The following is a 23,901-nucleotide window of genomic DNA, read 5'->3' as shown; positions in this document are numbered from 1 at the left end:
ACCGTCCGACGCCTCCCATGATGCTGGATGCTGGTATATATATTACAAAAAATGTATACAAGGGGAGAATAGATCGAGTCTAAATCAAGGCCTGACCGCGGAACATTGCCTCACGGACTTCCCTCACAACGTCTTTGCGGTCTTTCTTACCAACAAGAACAATACCCCGACCACGTTTTCCCATTCGTCCAACACGGCCCAGCCGGTGGATGAAATCGATTGTTGTATGAGGTACATGATACAGAATCACAGTTCGGACGGGCAAAGTATCAATACCGCGGGAACCCAAGTCAGTCGTGACCATGACCTTGGTATTTGGTAAGCGTTTGGTTACTCCAAACTCTTGTTGCTCTTCTGGTAGAATAAAGGGGAGTGAAGATTTTTGTATACGACGCATCTTTTGCATTTCCATAATCTCCTCTGTGGTTGGTGGACGTCTGGGTGATGTGAATTCTTCGACGAGCTCCTGTGAGCGTTTCGAGGAGTCTCGCGAGAATGGGATGGCGTCGATACCTTTGTTTTGTAGGAATTGGGCAACTTCTTCGGCTTCTTCGCGCTCGTTGACAAATACAATGATCTTCCGGACTTCCTTTTCCATGAACGGGTTGTACTCTCCCATTGATTCCGTTTCGCCGGACTTGGCGATAGACCATATGATATCAGCGCAGGCAAGGCTACGGTTGCCGTGAAACGGCTCTTTTTCAATATCTACAACACCGAGCTGGACTCGTCGTGGAATAGCGTGAAGGTTCGGCGTGGCGAGACGACGAACGTCAGGATACCTCTTGCGCAAGAAAGTGTCAAGACTGCGGGGTATGGTGGCGGAACACAATATCAACTGTTTCAGCGATCCAGCAGCCTTATCGATGATACCCGTTGTTATCGACCCAAAAGACCGGTCCAAAAGAGAGTCAGCTTCGTCGACAACGATGTGTTGAACCCGACTCAGAACATATGGATCAGTCTTGGCAATCGATGCCAGCAGATGCGGTGTCGAAACGAGTATGTCGATACCAGCGGGGTTGAAAACCACATTCCGGATCTTGCGTGGTGTATCGGAGGAGGAAATATGTCCAGAACGGAATTTGACGGTATGAGAGAAGGCTTTGACCTTTGCACCCACCTGCGAAACCAACTCTGATGTTGGTAGAAGGATAATCGCCCTCGGTCGCCCCGCGGAGGTAGTAAGATTTTCTGACAATTCAGGAGGCTCGAGTTCTAAGGCGCGCTCCTTGGCTCTCTTCTCGCTCTCTTTAGCCTTTTCAGCTAACTGCTTCTCCTCTTCTATCTTTTCTGCCATTTCGGTTCGCTTAATGTTATCAATTAAAGGTACCAAATAAGCCAGAGTCTTGCCAGACCCTGTTTCTGCCGCTAATAGGAACTGTTCGTAATTGTATTCAATTTCGGATGTTTTCTTCTTCTTGGTCGTCTTTTTGCTGTCTTCATTGAGTAATAACGCAGGAATGGCGACGCTCTGAATGGGGGTGGGCGAGACATCGACGAGGTCGGGTAAGGCTTGCGTGAGGATCGAGTCTTGTACAACAGGAAGAAGCTTGAATTGATCGAAATTCATAATGCTGGCGATTTTTTCTTTGATCACATTTCGCAAACCGTAGCTCAGCGGAGATAGCGTAGTTTGCATCTTCAAAGCTTTGTATAAAGGCGATTCCTCCTTTTTCCTTATCCCTTCCTCTTCCCCTTCTCGGCCTCGCGACGACCGTTTGATGGCTGCTTGCGACCTTGCCTTTGCTTCGCCGCGGAGCCGGGGAGTGGTTTGGTTGAGATTTGACCATGGACCCTTTTCACTGCGAGCCCGGTCTTTCTTCTTAAGACTGTCTTTGGCTACATTCGGGGACAGGGCCATTCTCGTAGGTTTGCTGCGTAATCGTGCAGAAGACGCCCATCGCGATGAGACGAGCCATGCTCTAGAGGATGCGCGAAGGACCGGTAGGGCTGGACGTAAGATGGTTCTTCCATTCCAGCTCATGGAACCGGCGGACATGATCACGTCCGACAGATGCGACTAGAATAAGTGTATTGTCGAGCTACTCGAGTGATGAAGTGTATTTTTCGTTAAATTTTGTCAACAATGATCGGGCCCCTTGTTCAATAATCGGACTGAATCTGATGCAGCAAGCAAGGTCTACAAGATAATCGATCGAAATAAAAGTTGCACGGAGGCAATCCGAAGCCGCACGCTAAGCCAGGCTGAGTCTAGCGGGCAACAGGGATGCGGAGAATAAATCGGCCAATAACATGTCGCAAAATCATATGATACGATGCGTTGCCCGGGGCAACTGCGGCCACTGCCCGAGTCAACAAGGCATCCCACTCGGGAAGGCGCTCCTGCCTTGTTGTGTGCCTCGCTCTTAGCTTTATTTATGAAACATCTCTCGCTCTTCACCTTCAAAAACCGTCTCTACTTCTCTCACGCTCTCTCTTACCGGACCTTTTCCTTCTAACCCTACTCAATTGCTTCTCACCACTTCTTTGAGCTTGGGTGTCCGACATATTCGGGCGTTTTCGAGTCAATTCAACCATAATCAAACGGATTTGCCCGGCGATATCCACGGCAAGTCAGTGGCCCACCCTAGGCCATAACATTCCAGACCGATAGTAATCCGCCTCACTTCACTTGTAGGAGTTTACCTTCTTGTTTATCTACGATCCTCGAAAGTGGAAGGCGACCACCACCACGTATAGCACGACATACGCTGGAACCGGTATACTGAACTGTGTCGAGGGATGGCTAGTAATACGCCGCGTCCATTGTCAGAGCTGAGCCCTATGGCTCAGCGACGAAATTCGCCAAGTTGGAACAAGACAAATAAGGTACGTTTTGAATGCATCAGGGTGAAGCTATCCCCGTCACTAATACCTTGCCAGTTTACACTGGGATCGTCTCCATTTGATTCATCACCTTTCAATAATTCAACTTCCAAGCGACTCTTCTGGCAAGATCGCGAATCATCCTTCGCTTCTCTGAATTCAGAAAACGCGAAGCCTTATGACCCAGAAGTGCCCTACTCTCCAACCAAGAGAGCGTCAATAGAGAATCTTAAGCGCGCTTCTCGCGTCAAGAACAGCAGTTTGATCGCTCGTGAACAGAACACGGAATATGACCCATCTCATATCTCTGTTCCCGAGCGCCCATTGGCGACAGGCCGTTCATTCCACAGCCGTAGCCAAAGCGATGTGCAGTCACCACGTCGACCTGCGGAGGGTCAAGAGTCTCCAAATCACCGACCACTTTCACCAAGCAAGGATCAACCATCTCCACCAAAGTCGAGTTTATCAAAGGCTACTCGATTTGGTCATAAGCTCTTCGACCCCGAGTCTGACATCTGGTCAGATATAGATGGTGGTCCTTCACGTTTCTCTGACAGAAACCCTAAGAGTGTCACCTTTGACGCCGCCCCACCTCAAGTCAATGAATATGAAATGACCACGCCTGATATTTCTTCGCTTGCGGAATCGCGCGAGGGAAGTTATGAATTTGATGAGGATGAAATTGATACCAGCTTTGATAGAGGTTCATCTCTCGATCGTGACGATAGTTTCGATGCTTCCCTGGAAGACATCGAGAAAACCCCAGTTGTTCTACCTGAGGACTGGCGATTCATGAGCCCTGATTCGGCCAATGATGACTTGGTGAGCGGCGATGAAGACCCCTTCACTGATGACCACGGGAGCCCAACTCCTGATGTTCATCCTGCGACGAATTATGATGCCTCTGGTCATTCTCGTATAGACTCGCTCGACTCTAACGGCGAAAAGCGTCCTCTTCCGCCTTTGCCTTCCGCCCGATCTCATGATCAGTCAGCTCGCACGAATAGTCCTGATAAATTGTCCGCAGTGTTTGAGCGAGTCACTAGTGGGCAGCGTGGGCTGCCTTCACCTCCTGGCCCAGCTTCCTATTCAAAAGATGATATAGTCGGATCTGGACGCCCATCGATGAATCTAGAAGACAGGCTACGACTTATGATGCTACAAGAGCGAGACGATAACGACCAACAACAAGAACTTGAACAACAGAAGGAACGTCGCATGAGGAGAGCTGGCGCACGCGAAAAGAGTGTTGAAAGCGAGTACGAGGATAGCCAACCATCCATGGCAAGCCAGGTTGACACTCCACCACGTATCTCTCGAGAGGATATTCTCCGAAACTTGAAGTCAAGAGAGGAGTTGACTTATGACGATGAAGACGATAATGATGATGAAGGCTATGAATATTCCTCGCAGATAAATTCCAGCCCACCTCAGCATATGGAATATGATCCAGATGTCCCCATACCTTCTCTCGAGGACCACCTGGACGATGGCGATGTCCAAATCAAAGACGAGCCTTTGAGCGACGATGATGGCGACGTCTATAATATTCCAGAGTACTTTGGACCTAATGCACACGGATTACCTCTTCCTTCAGACGAAGACAGACTTCGAGATGATGCAGATGACGAGAGCAACTACTCCCGCAACTCAGGAGCCACCATCAAACAAGAACGAGAGTTCTCGGCAGAGACAAGCGAGACCGACGCCACGACAGTCAACATTCAGGAAACGGAAGAAGTCAAGCAGACTGTTGAATACGGCGAAGCACGAAACACCGGAGCTGGGTCGTCAAATGGGTTTGAACACCTGGACTTTGGATTGGAAAAGATCCCTGAGCCACTGCAACGTCCAAGCACCCCAGAAATGCAGATGGCTGAAATGGCTGATGAACCATCCACTCCTGATTCGGTGATTAGACATCCAGTTGACGAAGAATCTGGGGACGAACAATCTGATTATGAATCGACTCCGGAGCCTGTACCGGACCTTGTTGCAACCATCAAAGCCCCTGGTACTGGCCTAAAAACTCGACCTTCACTGACACCCGCTGATATACAGTCAATGGCCGCTGTTCGCCGCAAAGTTAGCGTTCAGAGCACAACCATACCGGTTCCTGAAGCAGCCACTGAGGACACACAGGAAGACGCTAACGAGCAGGAACCATCCACCGATGAGCAGTCGATTGAAAACCCTCCATCTCTGGCAGTCCCGGAAGTAAGCCAGCGCCAGAGCAGCCTGGTGAAACTTGACATCCCATTTACTGGTACCGAAGAAAGCCTTGAATTTGGATTGGATAAGGAATTTGACCGAGTTATTGAGGCCCAAAAGGTTGCGTTTGAACTTGCTCTTTCTAAATTAGCTTCTACATCATCAACAACCCCCAACCCACAAGGAAACACAGACACGTACCCATCAGGACACATTGGAGAATTGGACTCTTTCCCAATTGGCATTTCTTTTGCTAACAAGTCTTCCTTTCGACAGAGAGGCTACCTCATGCGTCAAAATACCAAGGTCATCATTGCTACTAGCAGCACCAATGACGAACCTCAGACTGCCCCCAACGACACCGCCTCGAAGACTGCAGACGGTAAACCGACTAGCACCCCTCGCAAAGCTAGCCAACCCACATGGACGGCCGAACCTTGGAATGGTAAGACTCGGCGTCAGAGCGCGAAGGGTCTCGGTGTCATCAAAAGAAAAAACGTTCCAGGCGCAGTTCCACCTCTACCAGGCACGCAGAGCAACGTTCAGGATGTTCAACAAAGCATTGACGAAGCGGAGACTGAGCACCTGGATGATGATCAAGAACGAGGGAGACTGTTTGTCAAGGTTGTTGGTGTCCGAGATTTAGACATGCCCTTACCGAAGGGTAAGTTATGATCGCATTTGAAATATTGATACACACTGACTTTCGATCTTCGATCTTCTAGGTGAAAAACTCCAATTCTCGCTTACACTGGATAATGGCCTGCATTGTGTCACGACGTCATGGCTTGAGCTTGGAAGAAGCGCGCCAATTGGCCAGGAATTTGAGCTTATTGTTCACAAAGATCTGGAATTTCAACTGACATTACAAATGAAGACGGAAGGCACTCTCTTGAAGCAAACTCGGCAATCAGTCGTCTCCTCTATCTCTAGTCCTTCGAAGCAAAAGACTTCGGCTTTCAGCCGCGTTTTTGCGTCCCCGAAGAAGCGCAAAGAAATGGAGATGAAACAGCAATTGGAGCAACAAGAGAAGCAGCGACAGGAGGCGAAGGCCAACGCTGGTCCGTGGGAAAAACTTCGCTCCGTGGTTGATCGCGATGGTAGCTTTGCTCGCGCCTATGTTGCTCTGTCGGATCACGAGAAGTATGCTTTTGGTCGTCCTTATGTTGTTCGAGTTCCATGCTTCAATGAATGGGCTACTGAGGAGCCATCAAGTGTCAAGAGCAAGAAGAGCAGCACCCTCAACATTGTGCAAAAGCGACCTCCCTATAAGATCGGTAACCTTGAGCTTCAACTTCTATTTGTTCCCCTACCGAAAGGTGCCAAGGAAGAAGACATGCCGAAGAGTATGAATGCTTGCATTCGGGAGATGCGTGAAGCGGAAAATACTGCTTCTCGTACGTATGAAGGGTACCTATCCCAACAGGGAGGGGATTGTCCTGTGAGTTTCTTGAGAGGAGTTGTGCAAGACGCCCACACTAACAACATTTTTTAGTTCTGGAGACGACGATTCTTCCGGTTGAGAGGTTCTAAGTTGACTTCTTACCACGAAACGACTCGGCAAGCACGTGCTACAATCAACTTGGCCAAAGCTGTCAAGCTCATCGATGACAGATCGACTCTCACCCAGAAGGAGACCAGTACACGAGGAGGTGGACGACGCAAGTCAGGCTTTTCAGAAGAAGAAGAGGGGTACATGTTTGTGGAAGAGGGTTTCCGTATCCGATTCGGCAATGGCGAGGTGATTGACTTCTATGCTGATAGCCGTCCCGAGAAAGAGGGATGGTTGAATGTGCTCTCAGAGACGGTTGGCAAGGGCCATGGTGCTGGTAGTGGTCAAATCAAAGCTTGGACAGAGCTTGTCCTCAAGTATGAGCAGGCTCTGAATGCGAAACGCGAAGCACTTGACCGGTTGATGGGTCCTAATGGACAACAATCACAACCTTCTCAACCCTCGCAATCTTCCCAACCGAAGCAGCAGGCACCTCCACCAGCACGCCCTCGACACCAACACAATCTGTCCCAGCCTGAAGTGCGCTCTCCTGATAACCGACGCGAAAAGACCCGGTCTCTCATATTCTAATTAATGATCTCTCCTACGACAACCGCCATGCTTTAAAGACTTCTCTTCTTGTCTACATTTACATCTCCCTCACCGGATTTTCTCGAATTATTTGTCACTATACCAAGCTCTTTCCTTCTTCATGTTTCTTTATGACTTTCCGTTTCCATGGTTCTCGCTGTGATTTTTTGTCTTGGCACTTGTTGCTTGCACGTTCCATATTTCCTTCTCTCAAGTCTCTTCTTGATATACGACTCCTTGTCTTGGGATATTTCATTGTTCAAATCGGCTGATAAGTGTACGAGAAATGACGTGTCATGACACCGTTATTCAAGGATCAGAGCAGAGCTCAAATCAAGGACATATTGTTGCTTTTTCGTTTTGCTGTTTATTCTCGTCTTTGCTTCAGGTGTTTTCCTTTGGTTGTATGTTATATTCACTTTTGTGTAATGAGTAGTCTATGAAAATTCTTTTAATGCTGTTACAATAAATCGTGGGATATCCAGTAGCCCGTTATAGATAAATGGATAGCGATCTATATTGGTGTTCTTCAACCTCCCTCAGCACCAGAGGCATTTTCCTCAGGTTCAGACTCAATACCTGCTAGAGCTTCTTCCCCAGTCTTGACTTTCTCGGCAGTAGCAGACACATCCCCCTCTCGAGACGCCGCAATACCGCCTGAAGTCAAATACAGAAAAGTATTCGCTGGGTAATGATCAACATGGTTGAAAAAGATACCAAAACTGTATATTGAAGTCAGGCCATTGCTCTATACATGAAACCGAACAGAAAAGAAAGCGAAACTTACGCATTGGATTCCTCCTCTTCCCTGAAAATCCGATCATAAATCTCCCTCTGCTTAAACTCATTCATCTCCTTCTCATACTTCGCAAAATCAATCGTCTCCTTATTAAAATCCTTCGCGGCTCGATTATTATACGAGTCAAAGATTGGATGTTCCAACAAGAGACCCAAACCTGGCGCTTTGGGGATAGATAATCTCGTAGGACCGTAACTCTCCTCAATGATTTTGGGATCACATCCACAACGAACAATCAATGCAACCATGGCAACCATTTTACGGATCTGATGCATCATGAAACTCTGTCCGTGCACTTTGAGACTTACCCATTCCGTACCGTTGATGATGATGGGCTCCTTGTTTGCAACGAAGGATTTTATGACTCGTTTGGATGATGGGTCGCGGAAGTTCTTTTGGATGGTGTAGTTATGAAAATTGCGTGTTCCGACGTATTTGTCTAGTGCGTCTTGCACTCTTTGGAGGCGTGATTGAGGGATTCGGTAGGCTCGTTTGGCGTTTTGGTAGGCAGCTTTGATTTGTTTTATGCTGCTGTTGATGATTTCTTTTTGTTCGACTGTGAGTTTTGGTTTCGGGGGTTGTTGGGTTTGTGATTCTGTTGTTGAGTTTTCTTGTCTTTCAGTCGAGGATTGCTGTACACTGGCCTTTGGGGGTGCTGATTGCTGAGCTTCTTCGAGTTTGGGTATCACGTCAACTGGCTGATGTGGTTCCTTGTCAACTACTGTTGCCTTGTCGCTATCATCTTCAATATACAACGCTCTTTGAACAAGTCTTCGAATTTCTTCGGGTACCTTCTCCAAGATAGGTTTGATCTGACTTTCATCAATATTTTGCCAAAAGTCCAAGACACCTTCTTGTCGTTGAAGAAAACCTTCCATATCCTCGTTTTCCTCGGCAAATTGTACTATCTTCTTCCCCAGATGCGTGCTTGGGTGAGGCGGCAGGAAGCAATGAGTAGGAATTAGATACTCGTACATACGAGAGTCGCAAAGTTGGTAGCAGCTGAATCCCTTAGTGACGATTTCATACCCCCAAACACGAATCTGAGGGCTTAGATTATCATTAATCTTCTTGACAATGTCGGGATCTTCGACAATCAATTTTAGCGATACGACGTTTCCGGCTGCGTGAACGCCCCTGTCCGTACGAGCGCAGCGGACGAGCGATGACTTCTTGGGGTCGGCTGCATTTGCCTTTGAGATTGCTCCGGCAGCGACGAAGGCAGCGAAGAGATCACCTTCTATCGTCTTCTCGGTTGGACTCCTTTATCGAGTGTCAGCACCTGTTCTGCATTGCAAGACCACCATAATGAACATACAATTGCATGCCATGGTACCCTGTACCAGAGTACCCAATCATAACAGCTACTTTCTTCTTCGGCCGCCGTTCCTCAGCAGCAATATCCTCCGCAGAAAATTGAGTCGCATATATCGGCATCGGCACCTCACCATTTTCTATCTTCCTCTTCTTTAGTGCCTGTGCCTCATCGTCCCGGCCTTTGTTGTAGTTCTCGTCATTCTTCTTTGATGTTTGCCGACTACATTTAGTCAGAGAATAATTTCATAAGAATCAGATTAGAATGGACGAGGGCGCAGGACCTACAAATATTCGTTACGTCCCATATGGCGTTTCTGATTTCTTCCACCTCTTCCTGCCATGTTGAGAATTCAGTCGAAGGACGCGGAGCGGCTTCGGAAGAATTATATCGTGAGAATTGTCTGGAAGGTAAGAATGAAGTCGCGATACTGGCTCGAGTTTGGATATGCGACTGAAAAAATAGTGGTGACAATTGCGCAAATCCCCACCTTCGAATAGGGATGTTGTACATAAGGTCGTAAGTAATGAAAACGTATAATATTAAATTGACAAATGGCTAGCGTTCGTAATGCAGCTAGTTCTGCTATTAATTGTCAATATTCGCTTGAAAGCGAAAAGCTTCAAAATAATTTCGCGGGCAATGGCGGACTCTAAGTAGGGCATTTTGTGATTGGTTGGATAGATCTATAAAGCATCTCTGTGCTAGTCTAGAAGTGGTAGGCGGTATAGATTCTGCCATCGTTGCGTATCAAACTGAAGGCATCACTGACAATCTTTTGATTGTATTCTTCCTTCATCATCAACCTATCTGCGCAGCCTCTGCTCTTAGACTCATCACGGAGGCCACGCTCTTACTATTCTCTTTAGCCTTTATACTTCATCTAGCTTGTCGCTGGAAAATAGAAAGGGTCATGTCTCTATTACTTCTCGCATAGGTTTTTAACAGTCTGGTCCCGACTTTCACGTCGACGACACATCCCACCACCTTTCAACCGCCACCGGTTTCATCTCACACTCATTCTTGGGAATCGGCATCATCTTCCTGATTGAAGATTGCACCATGGATCTCGCAAGTGCCCTGGTCCGCAGCGTCGTTCGCGCCTTCTACGAAACCCGACAGATTCTAGTAGTTGATGCACTGTTTACTCACTCGGTGTATGATTCCTGATTTACTTTCTGCTATTAGGATGAGTTACTGATGTGTGATAATCCGTCGCTGACATTACTCTCAGACTTCATGCCGAGGATCTTGCGCATCTACTCGGCATGCAGCAGAAGGACTTGCGGAAGCTATGCGCCAGATTGCGGGAAGACCGTCTCATAGCAGTGTACAGTCTCACTTCGGATCATGCGCATTACTTCCTATCAATTTATTAACACATACATATAATCATATAGTCACACGCGAAGTGAGATTCGTGAGGGCTCTACCCGACCCGTGAACCGCGATTACTATTACATCCCATTACATCCCGTCATCGACGCAATCAAATATCGAGTCCTTCGTTTAACATCCAGTATCAAAGCCCAATACACCCCGAGCGAAGATCGAAAGGAATACATATGTCTACGATGCGGCGCAGAATGGACCGAACTCGATGTTCTAAGTCTGTACAGCGATGAAGGATTCGAATGCCAATCCTGCGGCGCCATTCTCGAGCGTACTGAAGATGTCAAGGGTACCGAAGGCCTCGATCGCACCGGACACGAGAAGAATAGTAAACTCATGGCTCAACTGGAAGCATTTACAAGTCTTTTGAAACAGATTGACGCCACTGAAATTCCAGTCAATGACTTTGAGACCGCATGGGATCACAAGGTTGAGGTTATTCGCAACCAACAAACACACCCATCCAAACCCGCCATAGCAGCCGCGGCAAAACAACCAGCAGCGGTTCGTGGCAATCAAAGAGTCGACGCAGCTGCAATTGAAGTATCATTACAATCATCAGCCGAGAAAACCGCCGCTGAACAAGCGGCCGACGCAGCGCGCAAAGCGGCCTTTGAGAAACAAAACGCCCTACCCGTCTGGCATACACATTCAACCGTTTCAACTACTGCAGGCAACATCAACAAAATCAAAGCAGAAACAGACGCAGAAATCAGAGCCGAAATCAAAGATGAAGCAGGCGCCGCTGACGAAACAAAACCAAGCACAGATGCGTTGGACGATATTGCAGCATACTACGCTGAAATCGCGAAGGCGAAAGCTGAAGAAGCCACTTCACCGGACGAAGATGACTCGGACGACGATGAAGACGAGGATGAGTTTGAAGATATATCCGTTGTGGGGACGCCGGCTACGACAACAGTTGCATCTGGAGGAGGCGGTGGTCCAACAAGCGCACCAGTGCCTGGACGATCATCTGCTGGGATTAAACGGGAACTCGAATCGGAGTCTGGTGGTAGTAGTGCGCCTCAAACTGCTACAGGGACACCCGGAACTCCAGCGGATGATGGACCCGTAAGCAAGAAGGTTAAAACGGAGGAAGATGTCATCAAGAAAGAGGAAGAATCTGATGAGGACGAAGAGGAATTTGAGGATGTTTCATAGAACGTCTTCTCAACCATTTGGTTGTTGTACAATATTCTATTCGGCGGGTTTCAGTCGCTTATGTTTTATTATATTACGAAAAGTTTTAGACGGGGAATTGTAGAGTGGATAGGAATACGACTCCATATCCCTTTCTTCAGGCTCTTTTTTTGCCTTAGCATGCATGCTATCAATATCATGTATCATATACTGAATTTCTCAAATACGTTCCTTGATAGGCAGGCTGCTTTGATCGTAGGCATCTGACCTAGATATATTTCTCCCGGCCACCCCAAAATCTAGGTAGAAAACAAGAAATCCTAACTGTCACATCCGGAAGTGAATAGAAAACGAGAACGCTGCACGTATCAATTGGAATGATTTATTAAGAACAGCCCAGAAATGTATGCCAAAAGGTAGAAAAAGAAAGGAAAAAAATTATCCTTCGCCTGGCCCAACCAAACCTTGTTTATGTCATTGATAACGTTAAGAGAGGAGAAAACGCCTTTGATGGATGCAAAAGAAAACAAAATTTAGTCGTGCCTAAGAGGGCGCCTGTCACTGCTCTGTTTCCCTTCATGTAGCAGTCATTTATTCGACGTGTTGCGCACGTGTAAAGTCATCGGTCGCGGTGGGTAAGAGTAGCGTGGGCTTTTTGAATCTAAGATCAGGTCGATCATGGCGTCGGCATTCCAAGCTCAGAGTCGCTTCCCATAATAGACTGATCTTCCCATTCTTCTGGTGAAGCAAAATCAGACGCTGAATATTATTCGGTCAGAACAGGAAAGAAAAAAGGGCAACAGTCACATATGAGAGTACAAGCCACATACCGGATGCTATTTCCTCAGGGACATCCACCGTTAGCTGCTCGATAGCACCGAGGACAGCTAAATAGAGATCAGTTAGTGACTCTGGGTTGGGGTGATGTAGGGACTTACCTTCGGCTTGCTGCATGACTTCCGCGTCATCGGCATCGTCTTCATCATAGTACTCACGCAGACAATGCGTGATCACGAGTCGTATATTATCCACTACCTTGTTCTCGACAGTATGGCCTTGATTGGCGAGGTACGTCTTCCTCAAAACCTCCACACATGCCTGTGCGAGTTCTCTAGCCACTTTGATATAGAAAGCCCGATATTCGTCGTCCACGTCATCCCGATCTTGATTAAACAGAGTCTCACGCAACATATCGAATGTAACGGTTTTGACTGATCTATCAAGGTAGATAAGAAGTGTCGGCACCCATTCGGGAATGCGCTCAACAACCTTCTCCGTGAACCAAGATTCGTCCTTTCCAATCCGTTCATTTCGGCAAGTGGTGACATTCGAGAAGAAGGTAATATGCTCTCTACCCCCGCTGTTATTGATAGATTCAACTCCTTTGGCGATGTAATCAATCATTTCAATCACTTGCTGTTCACTGGGGCTACGAGAACAAAATACCAACGCTGCCTCAAGGTAAGGCGCGCAGAGCTGTGCGGGAGAAGCCCGGAGGCCATCCTCAAGGACTTTGATTATTGGTTGTGTCAGATTAGCTTGAGGCTCTGCATCCAGTAGGATAGATATGATCGACCGAATTGCAGCTGGGTTGATTTGGTGCTGCAGAATCTTCTTCACAAAAACAAGTTCCCCATTATTTTCCCTTCCAAGCTCGAAGACAAAGGTGCTCTCAGTGATGGTTAGAGAGTACCGGCCATCACGTAAGGTTCGAGACTCATCGTCAGGCGTAGGTGGCAGTGTGAGGTCGATGAATTTCAACAGGTGCGCAAGTAGTTCCATCAGTTTTCTATGGGAGAACTTGCGACCACGTTCCAAGAGCCTGTAGTAGTTGGGATATTTTGACTTCAAGTTCTTTGAATCGTCTCTATCCAACCAAACCATTTCGAGACATTTGAGAAGAAATCCATTGTCAAGCAAGACATTGATTTGCGGGGATTGAAGAGTCGTGAGGATAACCAAGAATTCAAAGTAGTCATCCCAAGAACGACTCGCTGTGTACAGTATAGGCCAAAGATTGCTCAATCCTCCGACAATGCACTGCCAACAATCCGTGCACTTCGATTGCCATTTTGTCCGTTCCGATTCATCCAAAGTCTCGTCGCCTGAGAGTTCCTGAACCCTTACGAGGGACATGATGAATATTTTTACCGCAACGTTACGGACTGACTGCGTACCCTTGAGGATCAAATTGCGCAGCCCTGTGTCTCGTTCGCGGATCCACTCGACGATTCTCAATGCTCCCTTTGGTGTCTCCTGAAGGATCTTTTTCAACTCGTGAGACATGCGATCAAGTTCTGGCAATTCTCTAGGCCTCGAAATCAGTTGATCGAAGGTATCCATGGCCACATTGATGGTTGCTTTTTGTAGCCCCGCAGAAGCAGTAGTACCCAGTAGCACAAACTCCTTAGAAAATTGAAGAAGGCAGCGAACGAAATAGGCGTGGTATGGGTCCAAAAGGCAGTATGCGCGTATGAAAATCTCGTTTTCCATAGCGATATAATTCGCAAGGTCGAGTGGAAGGGGTACATGAACAGGTGTATCTTTCACGACGGGTTTGTAGAGCTCCTTTTCAGAATCCATGCTGGAGACACGCTGATAGAACAGCATATAAGCGTTCCAAACTTTTCCAAAGCGCGTAGGTCCCATGGATTGCCCGTGATAATCATTTGAACCTCCGAAGCATTGCTCAGCAATCTTGGACGGGTCAAAAGAAGTAACGTCGGCATCATTGAATTCAACCCATGACGTTTTAGTACCGGCAGCTGGACGCTCGCGAACATAGCTATAGTAATGGCCGGATTCAGCGGTACCACTGTGAACGAGGACACCAACTAGCTCGAACAAATCTTGTTCGAGTTGCATGTCTGAGTCGGAAAGGTATTCCACTTTGTACGGGGTCATATCAATGCGTTCCGGAAATTGAAATTCGTCATTGATCTTGCTTCGCATCATCGTGAGCATGTCGAAGTCGAATCGTTTCAGATGGAATATGAGGTTGTCAGGAATTTCTTTCAGGCATGCTCTAAAATTTCATGTCAGTTGTGTGATAGTACTTGATATGAAGGAGAAAGCGACTACCGTTTGACTGCATCGACATGACGGCCACAGGATGTGCACGAATATTTGTTGTCTTCCAAAAAGTCAGCAATCATATCTAAAACTTCTCGGAAGGCGGCATTCGATAACTAACCTCCCTGCATAATCTCGCCCTCAACATATGCCTGAAGACTCTCTTCCAGATTCGCTTTGCCCTTGATATCACATTGAATGGCGGAAAACGGCTCAAGCCGCTCGGAGATATGTTCGCATTCTTTGGACTTGATCTGCTGCACCAGTTGACCGCCATAGAAAGATCGGAACTTCTTCTTCTCTTCCGGATCAGTAATTTGGGCTTCCCAACGATCAAACAGCAAGTTGTAGAACTCATCGACGTCCATCTGAACATTGACGTCAATCGGCTCGTTGTCGTAGGTTCGTATAGAACACACTGCTCCGTCGGGGTCAACATATTTGCACCACGTCTCTTGCATATTTCCAAATATTTTCTTTGTCTCCGCAAGGAGCTTCTGTGATGACTGTGGATCATCTAAAGCGACTTGAAGCATGAAGTCACGAAATCCGACGTTCATAAAAAGTTGGGTGAAGAGCGAATTCAGGTAGCACGTGTTTGATAGGTTCTTCAATCCTGCATAACCCTCGGGGGATCTGATGGCCTTGAGTCTATCGATGGCCCAGGTTGTATTGTACGTAAAATCTGGACTCAACGTTAGTAAATCTCTACTGGAAGCAACGGCAACGAGCACTTACCACGTGGAATGAGATCAGACATCAGATCAATGACCTTACTAAAGTTCTCTTCCTGTTTACACAACAGGATCAAGATCTTGTACAGTTCTTCGCGTGTATCCTCGTTCATGACCGGAATGCGAGGTTGGATGGCTTCCGTATCCGAGGGCTCTGACAAGTCGGGAAAGAGGTAATTATTTACCAGGCTTTCAATGAGAACACTGATCATCCCAGTTAATATACCAAGAGCGTCGAAACGAAGGCAGAAATCACTTACGTTGCATTGATCGTCGTATCTCGTTTGCCAGCCACCTCCAGACACAATCGTAAAAGGCGTGCAAATCCTAATATGACATGATCCACAGGTTCACGTCCCACAAACTATATCATATCAGCTTTGACCTGGCACCAGCAAATCATACCATAACCTACCTCTTCGGTTTCGTGGCCAAGCATACTCTCGCTCCACTGAGAGACGTATTCGGAGAAATCAACATCTTGAGATGATCGTTCAGCGACAGATCGGAAAGTCCAAATAGCAGCAGAGAAGTATTCCTGCGACTGTTTTGAGAAAGGAACAGTTTTCTGCATATTCTTCACGAAGGAATCCCAAATTGTGGAGACTATGTCGAGGACCCTTAAATCGTCAGACTGGGTTGATCCATCTACATTTTCCGACTCTTCGTTTGCCGCTTTGTTCGGGGCGGTAGAGATATTGCAGGTGGATTTTATCTTTTCTGCAACCTGACGGCGGATTGATTGACGCTTCTCTTCTAAAAGCAGAGAAAAGATCAGTTTTTCAAACTGGGCATGCTGCTTTGTCATGTCCCAGAAATCTTGACGGAGTACGGAGGCATCAATGAGAACTGAAATCGAATGACATATGAGCCTTTGAATATCGAATTCGTTCAACCGGGACGATTCTGCCTTTTGTGCAGCTTTGATGAAGAACAGTAGCTGTCCCACTAAGGCCTCCGCATTAGGGAGAGCAGGGAGATCTGTTGTTCTCACTAGTCCATCTTTTAGCATGAGTAAGAGATTCTCGCCGCAATAATTACTCACCTGAAAGACATAAAAGAAGACATTCGAGAAGGTTAAGTGCAAACACCAGGTTCATGCAATCGTCCCTGATCACTGACATCTCAGGACGAGTCAAAGCGCCCACCAAAACCTGGGTGCTATTGACAATGAAAGTAGAAGGAGTTTCGGTCTAATACGAATTGATGAGCATCTTGTTAATAGGGATGGGAACGATTTCAATAACATACTTCAAGTAATTCTTCCCGTAAGCATCTTGATAGAGCTTTCACAGAGTATAGCAGCTTGTAGGGTTTTTCCATGGGGAATAGCGTATCTTCCGTATTGCTGTCTGTTCTCACCAATTCTTTAACCCGTTCTTGCGGTGGGAAGACAATTAGAAAATCGTAAATTTCGTGAGCATATCTGTCGTCAAGATCTAGAAGATCGTAAAGGTCATCAAAATGCTTCAGGATTTCAGAGTCAACGAGTGTGAGTGATTGGCGCCTGCCAGCAGTCGCGACTTCAGTACCATCTGGGGTTTTCCTGATGATGAGAAGGCCTTTGAAGTTGAGATCTTGCACTGTCATTTCTGGATTCTCCAAAAGATTGACTCGCTGACCTCCATAGATTACGCTGAACTTTTTGAAGCCCGTCACACGTGTCAAGCGATTGACCAAATCAGCAGCAGTGCAGAGGCTACCAATACGTAGTGTACAGACCCGGGACTGCTTGGATTCGTTGAAACTTTGATACGAGATCTCCACAGTCTCCCCTTGCCCAACACGTTCGGGTAGCTCTGGCGCTTGGCTTTGCGGAGGACTGTATTGCGGCCGACTGCGAAGCCCCTGGAGGAGCTGCTGCAAGAACAACAGAGATCGGCTCAATTTCAATCCTGCAGAGGCGATTTCTCGCTCACTAGCCGTCATGACCATAGCATCATCTTCAGAGTTGGTGCCGCCGTTACCATTTTGACCCTTCAAAGTCAAAGCGGCAGATTTTATTTGATCTACGCAGCGATCAACCAAGGAGATGTGTGTTGCTTCAGCAGCAGATGCTGGGGCCCTACGGATCAGGTTATGATCTAGATAAACCTCAATTGCAAAAGTCGTCGCTCTCTCCTCAATGGTGTCGGGAGGTGCGGTAAGAATGAAATGCCAAATCCGGTCCATGCCAGGTAGTGTGATGATTTCATTTTCAGAGGCGACCGGTGGGGGATTGAAGCGAATTTCATAATGAACTGCGTGCTCCGCAAATGAAATAATCTCCGGAGAATAATTTTCTGGTGATACGCTGGGTAAGTAATCATGAAGACATCGTTCAATGAATGAATTTGGTGTCACGCAAATCTTCGTCACACGACATAGCATATCCCACAAGGAGCTTCTCGCGGACTGTATGTTGCCTGCCATGAAGATCTTTGTCCAGAGAGTGTCACTAAGTTCTGGTGTGATGGTGTCTGGAACTTTATCGATGAGGCGTCCTAAAAGGTGGACACGGGACACGACAGCATTTTGTGAGAACCTGTCGGAGACTTCGAAGATGTTGCCCCAGAACTGTTCAAACTCCATGATTACCAGAGCAGTCAGCTCATAGTCTGTAGCCAAAGCTCTAATCTCTTGGGAGTCAAAAGTCGTGGGGATTAGGGAATTCAATGCTTGTATGCTTCCCGAGGCAAACTCGTTTCGCTCCCCAATGTCTTGAATGCACCGCTCATAGACATCGCGCTTATCAGACTCGCTCATACCCAGATTCAGTAGTTGTTGAAGCTGACCGCCTGCAAATCTTTGCAAATTGACCTTTTGTTCGTCGCTAATGTCGGGACACGAATTTGATTCTCGGATGAGGCGTACACATATGCGCAAGGGGGTCGAATCAAGATGCGAAGTTTCCAGAGGCTCAATGTGTTGGTTTTCCTCAAATTTGTCACGCATGTTCCGGAATAACAAATCACAGAACTCGATCATCCGTTGGTCAAAGCGACTCATGGGAAGTTCGAGCAATTTTGAACAGAGATAGAGCAATGCCCTAGATGTAGAAGGATGCATCACAATCGTGCGGCCCAACATTGTGATGATCTCACCGACGGTCCTTTGATCTTGACTATCTGTAACAGCTCTCCAAAGAATGTCTGTATCGGCATCGGTATAAGTGTTGGTCACTATGAAGAATCCCACAATGTTGCCGGCGCGGCTAATTATTTGAGGATGCGAGCCCACGCCGACAATGTATTCGATGATCCGTATATCACGTAGGAACTTTAGGAGATACTGCACAAGTGGAGAGTCAACACCGTCGGGGTTATTCTGGATCTTCTGTCGCCAAAGGCCAACTAGATCCAGTTGCATAGTTTCAGTGCCCCAAACTCGCAACTCCATCCGCCCGTCCATAATGTGCCTTTTTAGAGAGTTGAACTTCCATGCATATATGACAATAGATGCAGATTCATCACTAGAATATTCGGGTATGTCTATGGAAAGGTCTCCGGCGAGCTTGGAAGCGAATGAGGTGTCGAAATCGCAGTAGACACGCAAGGCGGTGTTGATATAGCGAGACAGATTTTCGCTTATATCCGCGGTTAACCAAGGTGCCTTTTTGGTGACAGCAGTTTGGTATGCCTCGTCCAGCTTGCGGAATAGAGGATAAGAGTCCTTGATAGTCCGATTCATGATTGACGAATTCACGAACTGTTCGTCTGCACCAAGTTTGCGACGTTCGGTACGAGATTCGAGCAAGTTTGAAACGACGGCAACCGCTGGTAGCAGAAATTGTGCCAGCTGAGGAAACCGCGGGAGCAAAGGAAGGAGAAGTGTAATGTACTCTGATATGTTCTGTAAGGCGTTCAAGGGAGCGTCTGCGACATGATCGCAGATCTGGGCCACGAAATCCATGACTTTGGATTGGTAGATCCGTATGAGGGCTCGGTAAAAAGGGATGCTTTGAACTTGTAAGAGCCAGGCGAGACACTGCACATACGGCCGGCTGATACATTCCGAAGGCTGCATCGATGGAGTCTGTGAGACAACTGTGAGATAGCTGGTGTCGAGACGAAGCATATGGAGTGCTAGTTGTCCAAAATCCAGAAAAAATTCTTCCAGATACATCAATGTACCTGGACCCTGGTTTTGTTGGAAAGGGATCTGCCTGCGGAGCAATCCTTCCACCACGCTAGGCAGATCTTCCCAAAACTCGCGGTCGTCCCGCATGGTTTCCAAAGTGACCTGTGATAGGTTGTCGATACAGCCAGCGAGCCATTGCTTCACAGCGTTGAGGATCATCATTTCATGAGGATGGCCTTTCGTCGTTAGTGATGAGACACGGGATCGCATAAGCGAGGGGTCATACCTTTCTCAATAATACTGGCTGTCTCTTCCAAGGATTCTCTTAGATCAGGATTACCACGTAGTTTTGGAAACTGGTCTGCTAAAGAAAATTGTTCATGGACCTGAACTATTTCCGCTGAGCTCTGTTCCTGGACAGCCTCCCCTAACGGACGCCATCGAGACGTGTTGGGATCCTGGTCCATATCCTCCACCTCAGCAACCTCAATTTCAGGGCTTCGCGAGGGAGAGGAAGATATTGAAATGGCGGTGGAAGACTGTGCCCCGGCCATCAGGGTATCTTCCGGCTGCTGAATTGTTATGTCCGTTGTATCCAACTCGATGCCATCTTCTTCACGTGGAAACTCCTCTGCCGACGAGATGTCTTGTATGGAGACGCCAGGCTGCGAGGGGGATTTCATATTGATCGTAACGCGGCTTAGAGTCTGAGACGAGGAAAGCTCTTGATCGTTCGGGGTTCTCGGAGACGCGGATTGCTGGACAGGTGATTCTCCAGTGGACATGGACTCACGCGAATCGGCACCGCTGTCCAGACGGGGACGTTTCCTGGTGATTTGAGGAGGAATATCTTCCATTTGCTCGTCGTAAGGACGAGTCGGATCTTCTGGTGATGCAGCACCAGGCGGGGTGCTAGTGCTGGAGCTGCCTAGCGGGGTACCTGCCATGACATTTTTCTCGCTCACCTCCTGCAATTCTGGAGAGATATTTCACGGATCGGAAGGAGCAGAGCACTCTCGTCAGGGATTTAACCAGCCGACTGGACAGAGACACGAGCGGTGTTGTTCGGGGATGTGGATAGCAGCACGTAGGCGTAGCTGCCTTGCCAAGAATTTTGAGTTAGCCGCGGAAGCTGCAGGTGAGAGTTTGTTTTGTTGTATGGAGTCTGTATGTGGCTGTACGAGAGTTAACAAGAAAAGAAAGACCAAGTGAGAAATCAACTGAGATGTCGTCTAGAAGAGATCGATAGCTTCGTAGATGATGACAGACAGAGGGATAATGATGATAAGAAATAGATATCAGAAGGTAGTTTGTGAGGAGAATTTGGCATCATGTCATAGCTTCTGCATACGATAGGCGTACCGCGTGTATGTATTGAAAGGGTACAGTACCGTAATCGATAAGCAGCGCACAGCCAGTGTGCGGCTGAAATTTAAGGTAAGGTAAGGTAAAGTATGGTGGGTTTACGGGAACTACCTGGAGCTCTATTTTGCTAGTGTAATAATGCCATTGCGCGTACCGAATAACGAGTACCGTACCGAGTAGTATCTACAGGACTGAGTATATACGCGAAGTATCTTATCAGGATGAAATGGCATGTTTTGTGTATGTTTGGTTTGATTTGATACTCGCGTCCATGTAACTTACGTTGACGTCACGTCCAACCACGGCGATCAGCGGAAAGACGCGTGCGTCGTCCAAAACAGAGCAAAAGAGGAAAGGCGACGGGCTACTCAGCTTTCCTCCTCCATGCTGGTCTCAATCTTCCGGATAATGCGAGCTGGATTACCCGCAGCAACATGAAACGCTGGCACGTCCTTTAGACACAGTGAGGAGTCAGGACAAGAGAATGCGTCTTCCACAGTCTGGAGATGGATTGACCTACCTTGGTTACCACACTACCAGCCCCAATCGTACAGCCCCTTCCAATCGTCACCCCCGGAAGAACAGTGACATTGCCGCCAAGCCAACAATCCTCGCCGATATGAATCTCTTTCCCCGTCTCGGGCCCTAGCGTGCCGTTGCGAACGGCAGGGTCCACGGGATGAGTGCCACTGTAAAGGTGGACGTTCGGCCCGAACATCGTACGAGCCCCAATTGTGATAAGACAAGTATCGATGCAGACGCAGTTGACATTGATGAATACACCTTCGCCAACCCTGACGTTGAAGCCATAGTCCATTATTACCGGGGCCTGAACCCAAGGTTCATTTCGCAAGAGAGCATCGTCTGCTTCTTGATCTTCGGCCGGTGGGGGTAATGGTCGTGTGTCTTGGACAAGGCTACAAATGGACAGGCCATCATCAATCTTGATTCTTTACTTGTTTTCAGTCACATCGGGTTATACCGGTGATATCACTTACTCTCGCCATAGTTCGATCTGTCGCCGGCGCGATATTTCACCATTCAGGCTCGCGCTGTTGAAGCGTCTGTAGGCTTGTTCGCATCTGGCACGTGCAGCCATCAACTCCGGTGTAAAGGCCCGATAGAGCTCTCCACGAAGCATCTTTTCTTTTTCCGTAGGCTCCGCCATTGTGTTTGAGGATACTGAAGATCCCGGAACGGCGATTATCAGACAGATCAAATTATTCTGGCTATCATTAGATGTTATATGTCCACCGTGTCGTCAAAGGTTGAACCTGACACTAATGCGGAGAAGGCGTTCGTATTTAGCTCTACAGTCAGTGTTCACAGACCCGCAGCCGATGGAGCTAACATTAGGGTTGATATCCATGTATAGTAGTATCTACCCTACTATGTCCATGTGGCATAGGGTAAGTAAATCCAGGCAAATTTCATGAGTCATGCAACAGGATCGACAATACCAAAGGTAGTTCCTGCGTGGTCTTTCTTTGTTCACGGGAAAAATAATTATTGATATCAAATTATTTCTGTGAAGAAAATCGTCGACAAATCAGATACTCTCCAATTAATCAAGTAGTACAGTAGTACTATTTATACTTGGTTGACCTGTAAGTCGCCAGGACAATTGCCTCAGGTTGCCGCCCGGGGCTCCACTGCAAACAAAGCAAAAATAAAAATAATCGATCAACGTCATCCGTCTGATGTTTATATTCTCACATCGCCAATCTATCAACACGATGTCTTGATATAGTGAGACCACCTCTGCAATGACACATGTCTAATACCTTTGGAATATGTCAGTCGATAAGTGACTACTGATTAATCACTCCAACATGTCGATCGGAGTATCCTCATTCACGGTCCATCGCCCGTCTGAACCTTCAGACATCAGACCGAGAAGCGATGGAGAACACCTAGCCTGGCGTCCACCAACATCCAGCATACCTTCCAACAATCCGTCAACCAACTACACAGCCTACAATCCGAGTATGCACATCGCTCCTCCAAACGGCAACGCCAACCCACCAAACCACTCAACAGCAACATCCTCAAATCAACTCGACCCCTCCGTCATCCTCCCCAATGGCGAAATGTCCCTCTCCGGCATCTCAACACGCGCATTCTTCATCGGCGTCGTTCTCGGAATCTCGTCCACAATAACCATCCTCTTACTCACAATATACCAGACCCGCTTATGGCGAATACCATTCTTCATATCCTCGCTATGTCTCTTCCATTTCCTCGAATACTGGGCCACGGCGCAATACAACACCCAATACGCAGACGTGTCTTCCTTCCTACTCACCTCCAACGGTCCCGCATATAACATTGCGCATGGTTCTGCGATGCTGGAATGTCTAATATCACACTACTTTTTCGCACCCTCGACATCACCGATCCTCAGCACCTTCTCAACCATCTCCGTCATCTTCGGGATTATATGCATGGTTACAGGCCAAATTGTCCGAACACTAGCCATGGCTACCGCGGGGACTAATTTCAATCACGTCGTTCAAGTCCGTCGTCAAGAAGGTCACGTATTGGTCACGGGAGGTATATACAGGTTTCTGCGACATCCGAGTTATTTTGGATTCTTTTGGTGGGGGTTGGGGAGTCAGTTGGTCTTGCAGAATGTGGTTTGTTTTGTGGGTTATGCGGTGGTGTTATGGCAGTTTTTTAATTCGAGGATTTATCGTAAGTCTTCTTACTCCTACTTGGTTATCTGATATGCTGACTGTTAGTTAATAGGTGAAGAAAGATTCCTTATTGCCTTCTTCGGGGACGAATATATTTCTTACAAGAGTAGGACTATTATTGGAATTCCGTTTATTGCATAGCGATATCCAGTTATTTACTGAGTAAATTGGCGTTATATTGGATGTATAGATCTTAATACTTG

General features: G+C 47.3%; 7 protein-coding genes across 7 annotated transcripts; 3 read left to right on the top strand and 4 right to left on the bottom strand.

Moving 5' to 3' along the window:
• Positions 1 to 79: 79 nt before the first annotated feature.
• TSTA_091200 (ATP-dependent RNA helicase Mrh4, putative) lies at positions 80 to 2,002 on the bottom strand (the record flags this gene model as incomplete). The annotated part of the gene is made up of 1 exon (XM_002478797.1): positions 80 to 2,002. One exon carries the CDS (start codon positions 2,000 to 2,002, stop codon positions 80 to 82), a length of 1,923 nt encoding a protein of 640 aa, XP_002478842.1.
• A 743-nt stretch (positions 2,003 to 2,745) lies between these two features.
• TSTA_091190 (GTP binding protein (Bud4), putative) lies at positions 2,746 to 7,123 on the top strand (the record flags this gene model as incomplete). Its single annotated transcript, XM_002478796.1, has 4 exons — positions 2,746 to 2,832; positions 2,887 to 5,704; positions 5,766 to 6,481; positions 6,536 to 7,123. The coding sequence occupies 4 exons, from the start codon at positions 2,746 to 2,748 to the stop codon at positions 7,121 to 7,123; spliced, it is 4,209 nt and encodes a 1,402-aa protein (XP_002478841.1).
• Positions 7,124 to 7,652: 529 nt separating this feature from the next.
• Positions 7,653 to 9,580, bottom strand: TSTA_091180 (tRNA pseudouridine synthase, putative; the record flags this gene model as incomplete). The annotated part of the gene is made up of 4 exons (XM_002478795.1): positions 7,653 to 7,845; positions 7,911 to 9,185; positions 9,241 to 9,459; positions 9,525 to 9,580. 4 exons carry the CDS (start codon positions 9,578 to 9,580, stop codon positions 7,653 to 7,655), a joined length of 1,743 nt encoding a protein of 580 aa, XP_002478840.1.
• Positions 9,581 to 10,299: 719 nt separating this feature from the next.
• On the top strand, positions 10,300 to 11,793 carry TSTA_091170 (transcription factor TFIIE complex alpha subunit, putative; the record flags this gene model as incomplete). The annotated part of the gene is made up of 3 exons (XM_002478794.1): positions 10,300 to 10,394; positions 10,472 to 10,567; positions 10,638 to 11,793. 3 exons carry the CDS (start codon positions 10,300 to 10,302, stop codon positions 11,791 to 11,793), a joined length of 1,347 nt encoding a protein of 448 aa, XP_002478839.1.
• Positions 11,794 to 12,448: 655 nt separating this feature from the next.
• Positions 12,449 to 20,584, bottom strand: TSTA_091160 (ubiquitin C-terminal hydrolase, putative; the record flags this gene model as incomplete). The annotated part of the gene is made up of 11 exons (XM_002478793.1): positions 12,449 to 12,531; positions 12,603 to 12,659; positions 12,711 to 14,797; positions 14,854 to 14,905; positions 14,966 to 15,529; positions 15,583 to 15,782; positions 15,839 to 15,942; positions 15,994 to 16,559; positions 16,624 to 16,771; positions 16,830 to 19,873; positions 19,924 to 20,584. 11 exons carry the CDS (start codon positions 20,582 to 20,584, stop codon positions 12,449 to 12,451), a joined length of 7,566 nt encoding a protein of 2,521 aa, XP_002478838.1.
• A 786-nt stretch (positions 20,585 to 21,370) lies between these two features.
• On the bottom strand, positions 21,371 to 22,170 carry TSTA_091150 (acetyltransferase, CysE/LacA/LpxA/NodL family; the record flags this gene model as incomplete). The annotated part of the gene is made up of 3 exons (XM_002478792.1): positions 21,371 to 21,454; positions 21,523 to 21,919; positions 22,001 to 22,170. The coding sequence occupies 3 exons, from the start codon at positions 22,168 to 22,170 to the stop codon at positions 21,371 to 21,373; spliced, it is 651 nt and encodes a 216-aa protein (XP_002478837.1).
• Positions 22,171 to 22,834: 664 nt separating this feature from the next.
• TSTA_091140 (prenyl cysteine carboxyl methyltransferase Ste14) lies at positions 22,835 to 23,839 on the top strand (the record flags this gene model as incomplete). The annotated part of the gene is made up of 2 exons (XM_002478791.1): positions 22,835 to 23,696; positions 23,751 to 23,839. The coding sequence occupies 2 exons, from the start codon at positions 22,835 to 22,837 to the stop codon at positions 23,837 to 23,839; spliced, it is 951 nt and encodes a 316-aa protein (XP_002478836.1).
• Positions 23,840 to 23,901: the final 62 nt, after the last annotated feature.

This window comes from Talaromyces stipitatus, genomic scaffold, assembly GCF_000003125.1.
Source record: "Talaromyces stipitatus ATCC 10500 scf_1105507295527 genomic scaffold, whole genome shotgun sequence".
Taxonomy (NCBI): domain Eukaryota; kingdom Fungi; phylum Ascomycota; class Eurotiomycetes; order Eurotiales; family Trichocomaceae; genus Talaromyces; species Talaromyces stipitatus.
This window is presented reverse-complemented; position numbering and strand designations above follow the sequence as displayed.